The sequence below is a fragment of the Numida meleagris genome, chromosome 14 (assembly GCF_002078875.1).
Source record: "Numida meleagris isolate 19003 breed g44 Domestic line chromosome 14, NumMel1.0, whole genome shotgun sequence".
NCBI lineage: Eukaryota > Metazoa > Chordata > Aves > Galliformes > Numididae > Numida > Numida meleagris.
The window spans coordinates 9950727-9966584 of record NC_034422.1 but is presented as its reverse complement, the minus strand read 5'-3'; the positions used below and the strand labels follow the sequence as shown (position 1 = coordinate 9966584).

Genomic DNA, 15858 nt, shown 5'->3' with positions numbered 1-15858 from the left:
TTAACTGCTACTTTCAGAGCTCTGCTTGAGAGGAATTTGCCTCCAAGAGACTTCTACGCTATATTGCTCCAAAAGGTGTTTAAATTCCGATACCATTGTCTCTGCTCCAGGAATGCACAGTTCTTCTTAAGGACAAGTAGTAAGTCTAAGTCACCCCATTCATTCAAGCTGATTGTTCATATTCAGTCATTCTTCGAACACCAGTTAGCAAAGAAGCCACAATCATTTTTCACCTGACTTGCAGAGATGGTTCACTTTAACCTTATCCCAAATCCATGCTGGATCAGGAGATGGTTTCCCCCCATCTCCTTGTCAGGAACAAATGGTCAAATCCAGAACACAGCAGGGAGAAAAGTAATTGAATTCTCATAAAAGTCTCAATCAAGCAGTGAGTTTTAAAAGACTCCACCAGGTTCCCTTTATTGGAGCACAGCAACTGTTACAAGATGTTCACCATAACCAGTGACATGACAGTAGTTATGTAAGCAGAAGCTGATGAGCTAGGAACAGAGAACCTCAGAACAGTGCTGCTGTAATTGTGCATATGACGAAGAAAAGGCAAGGCCTGCAGGAAGAAGCAGTCGTCTATGTCACGCTGAGAAAAGGACTGTTTAAAATCCAGAGCCGCTTCTTGTTACGGTAAAAGTATCTACAGCAACAGCATGGCCTAAATTCATCTCCCTTTGTACTGGACAGGAAGCCACCTCACTGAAGGAAAAGCACTTTGCCCACCACGAATCTGGATGATCAGCAGCATCTGACAGATCCCTGGACACACAGTGGTTGCAGATTCCTTGAGCAATGGAGACGGCCAACTGCATAAATAAATACCTTGTGACACTTGTCCTGGGCGTCTTGGAGTTCTTTGCTCTTGAGAAGAAGTTTCTTTTCCATGGAGCTGACCTTTGCTGGAGAATCCACACTTGAAAGCACAGATCTAAAAGAGCAAAGCCAAACAGCACGTGAATACAGACAAAAGGTACAGAAACCTGCACTTATGCAGCCGTGGTGAAGTCACTGGGCACTTACACCACAGTTAGAAGAAAAGAAAACACAGAAGAAGCAACCACAGGCTTACAGCTGTCATTTTAATTCAAACATACCATTAAACCTGATGACACTATACCAGCACTAAATCGTCCATATACTTCTGGTTAAAACATTAATATTTTCCATTAGTGACTTACATTAGAGTGCTAACCAATAAACCTGAGCAGCGCTTTTGCATAACTCTTGTCCAGATTTGTAAGTGTAACCAAAACAAAGCATGAAGTCAATTTAACCATTTGGAAAGAATAACACACAGAGTACTGCTCTTCTTTTGTACGTTATTGTTAAACACAATTTAAAACTGTAATCAAAGCACAAGAGACCTAAAAATATCAATATGTCATAATTTGCACTGTGAGAATTTCTTCCCTTAATTACCTTCTATGAAACAAAGTTGAACTGAAACTTTCTCAACATAATCCATATTATCCCCAGAGTTCCACTTTTAAGTACTTTCCCCCCCACCATGAAACACAACTTAACTGTACTATTCCAAACAATCAAAACATCAGAAAACTGGGGAAAAAAAATATTTGTTAGTCTAAAATCATTCTAGAAGAGAAAGGGAAGCCAGTCAATGTTTGGGAGCACATTTTCTGTTCTTTGAAATTTACATATTTCAGACTGCAATGAAAAAATTAAGTGCATGCATCAAAACATAATGAAAAAAGTGTTATACTCCCTTGCATCAAATGATTCAAACTCGGTATTTACGCAGTTAACGATGTAATCGGTGTTAACTGACAGATGAAAACACAGAAATACAATGGAGGTGCTAATAAAAGATCACACCGTCTGCCTACATTGCTTTCTGCTTCTCCTGGCCACAGCTTGGTACGCAGCCAGTTATCCCTATGGAGAAAAAATGCGCTTTGAGCAGCTCTCTGCATATAGCCATACACCCACACACAGCAGCAGTCTCTTCTCAACACCAAGGAAAGTTTGATTCCATCACCACCATTTTCTGAGAAAAATCTACTCCTAAATCCAAACGTGTATGCAGGATAGTCACCAAAAAAAAAAAAAAAAAAAACCCACAGATTTTTATGAAAATGGTGCAGCAACACATATATGTCAAAATAGGTCTTCAAAACCACCCCCTTAGCAGTCATTAGGAAATATGGTTTAGATATTAGCAAGTAAGTACAGCAAAATGCACCAATTCTAGCTTGCAAGGTCTAATATTACTTCTTTTTTTTCGCCCAGAAACCTAGTGTGGAAAACTCAGAAGACAAATTCTGCATGTCAACAATACAGATACAGTCAGACTTAATGAAAAGCAAATGTAAAGTGAATGCTTTTTTGAAGTGAATGCTTTAGTCCTGGTGCAGTCAACACGATCCATCAGATTATCGTATTTAAAAAAATCAATTTATAAAGCAAGTCTGTACTCCTACAGAGAAGAGGCAACCATCTGAGAAAGATGCATATGAAATCCCTTAACAGCTGGGTGTGCAAACAAGGCTAAAAAGGAGTCGCTGAGAAAAGCTGTCTAAAAATACAAATTAAAACTCATATTAGCTAAAAAAGACACTAAAGAATCTGCTTTAAAATGTAAATCAAATATATGTAAATAGTTGCAAATGTGTACCAAGTACAGAAATCTTTTGATAATTAGAAGTTAGTTTATAGGCCTGAGCTGAACTGGCTAAAGCAAATTTTGTTTCATCACCACCTTTTTATTTTTATTCTTTTCAAACCTGAGATATGACCTAACAAATCCCCAGTCAGTTCTCAAGGAACTGATTTTACATGCTGGTTCTATTTCACCTCCTGAAAGGGGACCACTTTATTTGTTGGTTTTGCTTTTTTTTTTTTTTTTTTTTTTTTGTCATTAGAAGAATCAGAGCATAATATTGCAGACACCATTTTGCATTTCAGAAATTTCTCCTAGCAAGGCAGCTTAAAGCATCTTTACACACTGCAGCCCAGGAAGTAACAGGGCAGATTCAGGCAAGATCCAGAGCTCAGCAAGGACACATTTTTCAGTCAGGAGTGATGGGATGGGACAGAACACAGTAACTCACACTGGCAAGAGTTTGAATTTCATTTGGTAACTCTAGAGGGAGCTGCTCCTCAGGGCTGGTGTCAGTTCAGTAAGGAATGAGATGGATACAGACTAGAACAACGCTCTTTCTTTCTCATCCTTGTCTGAACAGAGTAAGAAATTCGCTTAAAAATATCTGTCCTAGTGACATGACAGTTTTCCTACCACGGAAGCAAGTACATTTTATCCCCAAATGAAGCTGGTTTCAGCCAGCACTGGATACATGGCTTTCAAGAGGTATCCTCTCCCAGGAACGCTTTCCTTTGTATAATCTATTTGGAACAACTTCATGAACATCCATACAACCTTAAAAGTATCAGAAAGGGAGCAGAGAGAGGAAATCAAGAGAAATGGAATAGTGACTAATCTAATAAGCCTTGTCATGGTGACATAAGCTCTCAACACAGCATGACAAGGTGGAAAATGCCCACCTTGCTGGTGCACTTATGTTCTTGCTCAGTCAGCATCAACTCAGAAATGAAACGCGAAGTCCAACATCAAAAAACAGGTTGCAAAGCTATCATCTAGGTTGGTGCCATCTCAGAGTATTTCATTTAATTAATTGCTACATCTGGATCACTCCTTTTAGTACAACAGAGCAGATTCTGCTGTTTCCTCTGAAGCGTGAAAAAGAGATTAACAAAAGGTAACCAGCATACATCAACAAGAAAATTGCAACTGAAAATGGAAAAAAACCCCAAACCCCTCAAAGTCTATAGTACTAAGCACTGATAGCACTAGCTGTGCCAATTTACTTTCAAAGGAAGCTCTACCCACACGTCTAAAACTTACAGCAGATTATCTAGTGATTTCACAGCTAGATCAGCAACAGCCTCAACCAGCAGAACCATCAGAAACGGTGCTAGTTGTGTAAAAGCTCCTTCACACTTAACATGGCTGAGAAAAGAATCACTATGGGATCAACTATAGGATCATTCTGCAGCACGGAACTCCTATTTCAACCTCCCTTGTACACCATAATTCTTACCTGCCTTTGTCCTTTTATGCCACTCTCACACTCCCAGCTCACCTGTGCTTCCTCCTTCTCGTAACACCTGACACCATCTGTCCTAATCCTGCCCCCAGCACAGGATGCCTGTAACTCATCCCCCGTCCCTCATGCTCTATTCTTTTTAGCGTTATACTCATCTGTACCTTCCGCCCCCTCGTAAATGCTTGCTCAGGCCTAAAAAAAAAAAAAAAAACAACCAAAAACAAACAGTGATACCATTAATCTGTGAATAGAGCTAGCTGAAGCAAGGCATATTTTTGGTGCGTTCGTCCTCTGTTTCCTCTTTAATCTATCTCTGGTGAAAGAGCTCACCGGAGCCCTACAAACCGTTGGGCAAAACCAGTGTTCATTTCTCTTGGAGGAAAATGGCCCCATTTTAATTCTCAGTACTTGGTAATGACAATCACAAATCCACATCACATTTTAAATAACTACTTTTAAAAAATCCTGAAAAACACCACTTATGACTCTACAGAAAGGCACTGTAGACCACCTAGCATAGCCTTACAGGCCACTTACAAGAATTACTAGAATTAAACTTACTCTGTTCTGAAAGGTGATTTAAAGAATAAAAGCCCTTATCAGCAACTGAGATTGGGTTAGTCCCACTGTCAGCCTTGCGTGTGAATATCTCTGGGTTCTGATTTAGCAATTATTTTGTGTTAACCTAATTTTTGTATCAGAAAGAGTCAAGCCCCTTCAGCCCTTTACTCCATATAAAGAGAGAACAGAGCCAGGCAAAAATTTACATCACGAACTATTTGTTTTACTGGGGTTTTTCACTGTGTTTTTGGTTAGCCCTGAGTCTGTATGTTTAATCTTATGCCTTAGGGCTCCTGCTAGTCACCTGCAGGGGACAGGAGTAATTTTCTGTCACTGCTTGATGCATTATTCTAGCATCTAAGGGTTCTTCTCACTTGTTCTAAGCATTGGAGATGAGCCACACTCAGAGACAGGAAGTAAAATGGGACTGGCTTTTAATGGAATTAAACTCCCAGTTGCCTGTTATCTTGTCACAGCCACGTGCTCGTGGCAAAACCAGCAGCCAAACTTGCAGTCAAATGAGTGTTTCTCCTCCAGAGCAAGAATCCAGAGGCCATGGTGGGAGGAGTCGGTTGGCCTTCTCTGCAGCCTGGTCCCCCTTCCTGGAATCATACGGGAGACTTATTTCATAAACACTCTGCTAGGACAGGAACTTATGACATAAGCAATGCCCTTGATTTCTCCTGATTGCTCCTTACAGCACACTACCACCATGCCTTTTGCTCTTCTGTTTGAGCTCACATTCTTCCCAAAACTCATGGTATGGGGCAGTATACACAGTATTTTAATTCAGTGGACCCTTCTAAACTACACACTGACTTGGTAATTTCTAGCAACAGGTCTAAGTGACTTAGGTGAACCCTTCAGATCCTAAGTGGTTAGGAGAAAGAAGAGAATGGGAAAAGAAAACTTTTCATCCTTCTGTCCAATTTTTTTTTTTAAACTATTCTTTCCTTTAAAGTAATTGAAATTCCCAAGTCTGCTGTGGCTTCTCAGCATCCAACAAACTGGGTCCAGACTTTAACCATAAACTTCATGACTTGACAGACCTCAAATTATAAGCAAGGAAAGTTTCAAGGTCCTTTTTAATGACACTCTGCAGTTGCCTGGCCTGACTGTGAGCAGCACTAGAGGCACTGGCTATCATGCTGCAGACACAGGAAAACAGACCTACATCACTTAGCAACCATAAGGGATGGACTTCCCGAGGAAAGGTTTTAAGAAGAAAAACTCCACACTGATAAACTTGATGACTTTGGACTTTCAAGAGAAAGCATCCCAAGATTCACAACGGATAAGCCTGCCCTTCATTTACTGCTCTGTTCCCCATCTAGATATTGATATTCATAGTAGAATGGACAGAAACAGTACTTAATTTCCTCAGTAAAGCACATTCTATGCAATACATTATAAGTAAGAAGTTTACATAAGTAAGAAGCAGTGATATTGAGAATAAACTAACCACTGCATTATTTAAATGCAGGTATTATTAAGCCTCCATACTCTTTGCTATATTTAAATTGCCTTCATAGAATAAAATGCAAGTACTTATTTACTCCTAAAAATATCAGAGTGCATTCTTCAGGACTGTTGAAAAAAGAAAAAAAAAAAAAAAGAAAAAGAAAAGAAACCACTAAGATCAGCTTACATAAAAGTCAGTTTGGTGAAAATTAGGTGCGTGATGTCTTTCTACTCCAGCTGAGGAAACCCCAGGCCACAAGAAGAAATTCTACTTCAGTCTTTTCTGTCATTCTGTCATTTTCAATCATTTCTCCAGAGCACATTAACATCTATATTCTTTTCCTGTAGCCCTTCTCATCTATTGCCAAAATCCAAATGCTGCTTCAATACACATCTTCAGTACTAGGTCCCCTAAGGAGGTGTATCAATGCTACATCTGCATTACTTTTCAGCCTCCAACCACCAGCACAGTTGTATCACTGTTCATTAGACTTCACCTCAAGCTCCTCTCCAGTTCAGTCCTGGACCCCCTGTTACATTTACATTTTTACCATGTAAGCGTGTCCACTGTTGAGCCTCTTCTAACTGTTACATGAATGGCCATCTAGCTTTGACAGATGGATTACAGATCCATTCAGACAGAAACGATAACAGTGGAAGTTATTTCACTTATAAATCAAGATAGGTTTTAACCCCAGGTTTCTACAGATACAACATTCCATTTCTGTAGTTCTGCTGACAATATTGGATCATTTCAACAGAACTGTGCTTTCCTGGTTGTTACGTGCTCTCCCTTCCTTCCTCTTTTGTCATAAGATCAAGTACACTAAGGAAAGACGGTCGAAGCCTTCCTTTTTTATTACCGGCATAACCATCATATAACCTTGATTCACAGTGTGGGCAAGATCAAAGATGTCAACAGCGTCACCAGATCTGGTTGCACACATCCCGCAGAGGAACTTTCATAACCAATATGACAGAAAAATGAAAACTTGATTAAGACAGATTGACAATTAAGTCCCTTATGGGAACTAACTAGCAGCAACAAACGGTGGTTGACATGAAAACACAGCACAGCGCTTCAGTGCATTGAGTCAGTAACCCAGCTAAAGCCATTGCATTCCTGAGAGGCCTCCTGATACTGAGGTAAGGACTTCTCAACATTCTGCACTAGTACTTTTTTTCAATAGCTCTGTCATCAGGAATTAACCACCTAACGCACCAAATGGTTTATAACATGCTATTTACATTCTTCTTGTCCCTGACTCCATTCTCTCTGAAATCACATTTCAACTGAAAAACCTTTTTTCTAGGTCTTCACCTTTCTTCACAGACATGCCGTGCATACTTCACCTGAACCTCCAGTCTCCTAGCACACAGTACAGCAATGTCCAGCTTTCACGTTTAACTCAACCCACAGTCAGCTGCCGTCAAGCTCCTTCCCTCATTCCCCAACCTATCACTGCATATTCCCAGATCAGTGGAGTTCCATTTCTGTGGATCACCAATTCAGCCTAACACATCCCCAGCGCTGTGGTGCTCACTCTCTAACCCATTAAAATGCCCTCCCTGCTTTTCCATCTCTTAACTCCTTAGCATTTTCCTTCTTTCCGTGGTCCGCAGTACCAGAAATGCAGTCACCTACTGCTGCCTGGTTAACAGCAGTAACTCATTCAAAGTATCTGAACAACAATTTTTAATAACAACTGGTCTAAAATCAATCCTCTGATCCCCTTCCTTCTCTCTCAGCCCAGAAACCACAGAACATTAGGACATGCACAAGCCTCAGCAGCAACAGATAAAGCCAGAATCTGGCAGCTTCCCTAAAGCGCGGTGCAGGCCAGTTAAAACAGCTTTCTTCCCCACACGTACATCATCCTCCCCGTAACAAACCTTCATATTTTTCCAGTGGTCTTACCCACCTAAGCAGTAATTTGTACTTACTCTGATCTGAGGGTCCCCAGTGCCTTGATGAATGAAAACCCTACAAAAGGCAAATCTTCACCCGAGAAACCTGCCGGGCTCAACTGCCGTGTAGAGGATAAAACCCACGAATTCTTCTCTGGTTCATCAAAATTTGAGGTGTCATCATCAGACTTGAGAGTAGGAACGAAGGGGGGAGGAGCTGGTGAAAAAAGCAGGGAGAAAAAGACAAAATTCAGCTACAGTTCACTCTGCAACAGTCCCACTCATTCAGTGCTTGCAATGGCACTGCAGCTCCTGCTTTTAATCTTGCTAACACAAGCAGACTGAGCTGCTGCTCTCAAATCGTATTACAGCAACAAGAGATTAACCCTTAAGCTACCAACATGGCTACCACTCTGCAGGCACAGTATCTCCCACACTGATTAAATGGGGTTTTAGTTTGGAGATTTTTCTTTTTTTGTGTGTGTGGATTTTTTTTTTTTTTCCTCTCTCCAGACACACACTGAATCAAATCAAAGCACGAGGCTAATAAAATCATTACCATAATACAGCTAAAGGTAATTCAATTCTGATTCATCTAGAAAATGTCTCCTACCTATCCAGTTAGTGAAGCCACTACGTGAGAATGCAGCCTGATCCTTTGCTAGTCAGCTAAGGGATAATATCTACACTTTAATATTACCAAAAATCTCCCCAGCATGGGCTGCTGATCAATAGTTAACTGGTCTTTCTCCCGGAAGGTTTTAATGAATCACAATTACTGAAATCTAACTGGTCTTCAGGGCGAGAAGAAATACCAGCAAGATTTTATTTATCCACAAGAGCTTGCTAAAGATCTGGAACTCTTGTTGGGACACCACTGCAGTCTGGCTCTGATACAATCAGCTCTGAAGAGAGGTATATATAGAAGGAATTACAGTCTATTTTTTACTATAATTTCTAAATTGGTGCCACTTTAGTTGCTAAGCAGTTGTTTAATTTCAGCTGATTTTCTAATGTTTACTTCAGTTTAATTAACCAACAGAATAAAAAGATGAGTTATTCTCAATGGTGTGCAGCACCCCAGCTACCTGCTGGCATGGCTACGCGTGTGAAGGGAATAAATGCAAAATCCTGCTGACCAATTCCTACCTCACTAAATCACATTCTCTACCTTTTTTTTTTTTCCTCTTCATCACTTGGGTCCTCACTCATAGCAAATTTACTAATCTCCTTTTTCCTCTATGAAGGAGACAGCTCTTCAGTCCGTAACTAGAGCACAGCCCATTGTCACAAGCTGATGGAAGTGTAGTGTGCTAAAACCGTTACCATGGAGCCAGTATAGATCTCCTGTAGCTGAGGGGCTGATGAGAATTGAAGAACCAGGAACAAACATTACAACCCCTGCAGTGCAGGCTCCCTGCTCCTCACTCTCTGCATGCTCGAGTTTAACCCTACCTGCCTGCATTCGTGACAGATGCTGATGCTTATCTGACTGACACAGGCAGAATGAGTCACGGCTGGAGCTTGCTAGCTCCCTCTAGGTTGCCAAGCCATTCACAGCCTGCTTTTTAACTCTTAATTCTCTAGACAAACCCATGCTTAAACTACCCACCAGAACAGTATTAATAGCTAAAAAACATCCCTGTCAAGCACCAAATCACAGCTGCACATGCATGCTTCGTTAGCGGCTCTCCGAGGAGCCATGCTGACACTGCTGCCAGGCAGGGACGAGGAAAGAAATTCCATGGAGCAGTCTGAATGCTGCTCACGTACAGTAGTTCCAAGTACATTAGAATGAGATAAATGGGAAAATACACAAATTAAAATGGTTCAGTTATAAGCAATTTTACTTACTGGCTTCAGAACACTTAAGTTTTCTGTCAATATCATGCATTTATTAAGTTCTGCTATTTCATTGGTTATAATGTATATTTAGATCCAATATAATACTGACATCTATGCACTGTAAACAATTTTGGAATACATATTATTAGGATCTGCCCTTAAAAAAAGCCCTTAATGTCAAGACAGTGCCAAGCTATTCTTCATATCCTCTTAAAAGATTGAAAACATGGAAGCAGCAGAATGCTGTTCATAAGTACATCCTCTGTAATGCAAAGAGGACCCCAAAATTACAGTTAACTCATTGCAGAGGAAGATAATTACAGAAAATATATTATTTTAGTTTAGCACCTCTGCTTAAAGATCTTTGTGCATCCTCTTAAAGGAAGGGGTGGCTGTGAAGTTTTTGACGTTGTCTTTGGAGACAGATAAAGTTGATGAGGCAAAGTAGCAGAGCAAACAGCAAACTGTTCACTTCGTTTGGGGAAGTCCAGAATCTTTCTTAGAGAAGTAACAAAAAACAACATAGCCACCTTTGTATAATGTTATAACACCCCTGATGTACGTTCCTCAGAATCTGACAGTTAATTTCAGCTTATGAAGAGAGGTCTAGTGTCTTACTTCTCACTGGAAGGAAGCTAAGGCGCTCTTAAGAGTCATCTTTAGACATAACCATTAAAAAGAAAATCTTCCCTCTTAACAAGAATTTCTAGCCAAACTACTCGCATAGAGAAAAATACAATTTAAATATGTGTATGATCAGCATGCACATAAAATGATAAAACAGACTAAGTGGAGAATAAAGGATGCAAAAATAAAAAACTGAATGCAAGACAGACCAAATCTTCAGGGCTGGCAGGAAATGAATTTGAAGAGTAAAGTGTTTACAGTATGGTTTCTTCTAACATTTTGTAGATGTGAACAAGGAAATTGTGAAAGCTGTTTTGAAAAATATTGAAAATACTTTTGCTCTCTGTTTTGCATTTACTAAAAAAAATAAGTATAAAAGGTACATTAAGTCATCCCGAACCATCAGCGGGGACTGAGCATGAGAATCAGAACTTATTCAGTACACTGAAGGGGAAAAAAAAAACCCACAAAAAACCCACATACACAGGAGTAAGAGGCAATATCTTGAGGGAAAAAAGAAATGCTAGATCCATTCTGTTTATTTGCTAGCTTCTTCATGGGCCATTATTCCTAAGATTGAAAGGTCCTTTGCATGATGTCCAAAATGCCTACAGAATCATTTACTTCAGAGGAGACTTGTAAAAATAAGCTAATACAGATGAGCAATTTGGTTCTCAAATGAGGATCACATGGTGACATAATCTCTAGCCAATCTCTAATAATCATAACAAATTATTATTTCTTGCTTAAAATCAAAGGACTGCTAATTACCGTATTTTTGGAACAAGATGAAGATTAGTGAATGCAAATGGATAGATGTGCTTATCAGTTTCTTCGTTAAAAGAATCCTTTAGCAGAGGTCAAGATAAGCCTCCAAGAACTAACTGCAGAAACCATGTCATCACTTCTGACAAGGTGAAAAATTTGCACTTCTTTCAGGCTCACCCAAAAGGGAGGCAAAACTATTAGTCAAAAAGGCAGCAGACCTGATGCTTCTAGTCTTACAAACCGTATAAAGTCCTCTTTCTGCTTCTGGTATATTACAAATGAATCTATATGTTCTGTTTACCATTTAAAGTATCTTGCAAGGAACTGCATGTTTTAAAAAAAGCCAGTTGCTTGCCTAGATACCTCCCCACTTGTGGAAGGATGTAACCCTCTTCCATCTGTTCCAAAGAATGACTTTTCAAGGAAAAGAGGGTGTTGTGGGTTGCTAAGTTAAACCCCACACATGATGCAGTACTTCAACCAGTTTATCATTAAGATGAGATAAAATGTCCCTTACGAAAACAAAGATTTTTTTATTTCATTTTTTATTTTTTATTTGGGGGGATGGCTGTGTATGTTTTTCCCTTCTCATGTGTGCGTTTAGGACTAGTTCAAGGAACACTGCCTTAATCAGATCTCTCCTTCCTTTCAAAATATTTTCATGCAAATTCAGAAAAGATAGTGCATTTCCCATGGGACAGTGAAAGATGAAACAGGAAATTTACAGGAAATAAGAACATTTCTAAAGAATAAAAATGTGTCTTTTCTTGAGACACAAGGTGATCTATATATACTTGCTGGGAAGAAGCATCTGCAGAGCCTTTTCAAGTAGGTTAGGCGTTACTCTCTCACGTTTTAAGAGGCATATTTCAGAAGTGTTCTTGAAGAAAAATAGAAAATAGCAGGTCTGACTGACGTAATTTAAGGATATTATGTCTAAGACCATTTCAACAAAGGAATTGTATTAGCTCTAACCCATCTATATATTAGTGTCTTAGCATTTTTTCTGTTCTCTCAAGGCAATGATCCAACACATATGTTTCTGCTAATAAAAGTCATCTTCAAGCTGACATGAAAGCGATCTCCATTTAGAGAGACAAGTCAACACATTTTTCTGAAGGCAAACATCTAAATGAGACATCAAAATGTTTAACTGTTAACATACTGAATGACAGTTTGGGGTTTATAAGGATGAGCCTCAGAATTATGAGCAAAGAGATTCGAGTTCCTGCCTGTTTTATAACAGAAGACAGCCTAAAATCCCTCTGGAATACTTCCTGAGGTTCTCCAGTTTGCTCAAGACTTTCGTTCTTTTCCTCTCATTTCTTTAGTTTCCTCATGGAAGATTAAACATGCTGTTCCTATCTCAAGATCTCTTGGACTGCAGTTACAAAACAGTTCTTAGAACGAAGAGGTCTTTATGCTATACACATACATGTCACATAGATTGTGATAGAATCTTCTGACCATCCATAGTTAACCTTTATAAGGCAAATTTTTTGTTTCAAATTGAACAGTTGATGTTATCTCTGGATTTCAAACAAGAACTGTGATTAACAAAATCCTCAGATCATACAGTATGCAACCTTGTTGCCAGTAAGCCAGATGTCACTCCCTAAGGTCTACCTGATTCTAGATACTTATCAAATACTCAGTTCAGTCATCAACATTCCAGTTAAAATCTTGATCAGTTAGCTGAAACACAGCTAGAAACACGTTCATTCTAGGCAAACAAAAATCCAAAATATTTTCAGAAAACTCTTACCAATTAAATCAAAACGAGCTTTTCAAAGATTTCTTAAAGTAAGTTTTAGAAGTCATTAAATAGGGAAATCAGCAAATACAGAAAGCAAGATCCATGGACGTGTTTCAGTAAAACACTCTAAGGAAGAGTAAAATTTCCTGTTGAGACAGATGCAGTTAAAGTTCACCTTTGGTTAGTGGCTGGATTATTCTGCTCTGTAGCATAAGAGCTGCTTCTACAGGCCTGTGCTATTGATCCCAAGGAAGATGGGAGCTTTTCTAAAAGGCAGCTGTCTTTTTTGGGAAGGAGTTTGCTGAGGAGTCAAACTTTTCAGAGGTTACCCTATCAACAAACTGTAACACTGAAAACCTACTTAATGACACTTTCTTAACCAAAAGGAATGCATTAAGAATGGTTATCCTGGAGTGCCTAGTGACACTGACACGGAATTTATTTAATAATGACTCATTAGAGATAAATTTATATACCATAGCCCCAAAATCTTACACTATTAACCTGAGGAAATGAGATTCCTTGGTCTAAATCCAAATCCTGTGGCCTCTTCCAGCACTTGCTGGCTTCCTAGCTTCCTCAGGTTGCCATTGCTCCAGTTAAGCACCACTATGGTAGGAGGCTGAAGATAAGAAAGAAACCTCACCTCTTAGATAGCCCAGGAAGAGCCCATCAAGGCTTTTGAATAGAACCATAGTGACACTACCCTGAATAGATCAGCAGATAGAGAACCACTGCAGAGAGCAAAGCAATAGGCAATACACTGAATCTGCTGCTGAAAGCAAAAAGACTGCTGTGTTTTGTGCTAGTTACAGAGAGGTTTTATGATGTACAAGACATAACAGCCAAGTCAGGGGTCAAAACTGCATGAATCTTCACTGTAGGTAGGTCTGGATATTACAGGGAATGATGCAATCTCCAGGTCAGCTGCAGGCCAAAAAGGGATTTTTTTTTTTTTTTTTAAATCCCAAATGACTGCTTCAAATTTTATAATGACGGCAGAATTGTTCCATCAGAATCATTGTTACCACATGAAATGGCAAAACACTCTCAATTAACTTGTGCAGTTGTGTCAGTGTTGGACAGGCAATTGCCAAGGAAACAGAGCTTTTCCTATATGCTATTTTTTTCCAGATATAAGATATGATACAAATACAATACAAAAATTTCAGAAATGGGAACTGGTAGCTTAAACAGGATTCTGGGTAAAAAACACAGAGCGAGCTGAAGCCTGGGAAATACATGCTGAAATTATTAGAAAGATTTCTCATTCGAGGTTCAATGGCTCTCAAGGGGCAGAAACAATGGCATTTAACAGAACAGCAGTTGCACAAGTTCAAAATGAATGAATCAACAGAAAAGCAGGTAAACATTCTGCGGAGCTGACAGCTGAAGTGCTGAGATAGTCATCAAAAAGCAGAAGCATTGGCTTAGCAATTCATGGAAATTAGAGCACAATCATTGCTCTTAATACAAGGCAGCATATATGATGAAGAACATAAGGCAGGCAAGTTCTTTGCACAGATAATCTTACGGTCCAAGTAATTTAAAATAGCATCCAACACAAGTTGGGCACTCATAGATCATTGATGGTATGCAAAATAGTTGCTTTTGCAATGGTGCTAGTGGTTGGTATTTCCAACTACTGTTGGTACTTCCAACTACTAAATTCCACTATTGCCCCAGTGTTAGAAACAATTTTCTGCTTAGAAAAATATCTGCTTCACTGATTTTAATCCATTCCTACTGGAAGGAACAGATCTGTGACAAAAAACGTAGCCATTTATTAGTCACATTAACTTAGAGGAAAAAAAGCACCAATGCTCCCCATGACCTCTGACATTCTACCACCTACAGAAGATTTTAAAAAAATCTAAAAGTTGGACAGCAGGTAACGAAAGAGAGAAAGCTAAAGGTGCAATCAAAATGTACGAGAATGCCAAAAGGAAGCAAACTGAGGTGGAAAAGGCCTGAAGAACACGCATGCATTTTAATCTGAGGAAAGACAAGGGAAGGCCATTGTGATTTTCCAGTCTAGCGCTTGCAGTAATATAGCGACCGCATCAGGAATTCATACAGAAACATATCAAACCCCACCTTACCTTACAGTTTTCACGTATTCCATCTAAAAACCAGAACAAATTGTTTTGTTAAAAGCACCTGCTCCTGAACACAGCCCTGTTTCATTACTAATAATGACTCAGATCAAACACGCTTCGATACTGACATTGCACACATTTTCTTGTTACCCAGAAATCAGCAATTGTTTATGAATGCAGTGTTATTCTACTTACAGTTACGGATATTATTCCAGTCAACTTTAGAAAAAAATGGATGGCAGCAGAGTCCCTCGTAACCCAGCCTTTCCTTTTGCCCACAAAGCAAGCTCTGGATCAGATCAAGAAATTCACTGCTAACTTTCACATCCTCTGGGAACTTCAGGTATCTCTGGGTTAGAAAGAAAAGGATTTCTGCTCAGCAGGAAAACAGTAAGATTCTTAAATTTCAAAATATTGAGATGCATCAGGCACAAAGAATAAGAGTACTTACAGCACACAAAGAAAAAAAAAAAAAAACCAAAACATCGAGGACTTTTTCCAAATAGACTTTGATATACATTTACTGCACTACAGATAATAACACAGGAACGACCATACCAGAACATCAAAATACTTCCTTAAGCCCACCACTAGGTCAGGTTGGGATACTTTTCCTTTCATATGCAGTGGTTTAAATGTATTTAATTGACACGTGACCTTTTAATTATGCATAGACTCTATATCCTCAAGTCCTCCATTCTCCATAGCTGGCCTGTACTTTACTAACCAGAAACATTTAGTA

At 39.3% G+C, this 15858-nt stretch overlaps 1 protein-coding gene across 11 annotated transcripts in view; it reads right to left on the bottom strand.

Annotated features, from left to right (window-relative positions):
* CIT (citron rho-interacting serine/threonine kinase) overlaps positions 1-15858 on the bottom strand; it is a 70773-nt gene that overhangs the window by 47220 nt on the left and 7695 nt on the right. For all 11 annotated transcript variants that reach the window (XM_021412815.1, XM_021412814.1, XM_021412818.1 and 8 more), the window contains exons 9-11: positions 15312-15465; positions 8058-8238; positions 832-937 (exon numbers count right to left, since the gene is read on the bottom strand). In XM_021412815.1, the coding sequence (XP_021268490.1) occupies positions 832-937; positions 8058-8238; positions 15312-15465 (441 nt within the window). The remainder of the gene's footprint in view (positions 1-831; positions 938-8057; positions 8239-15311; positions 15466-15858) is intronic.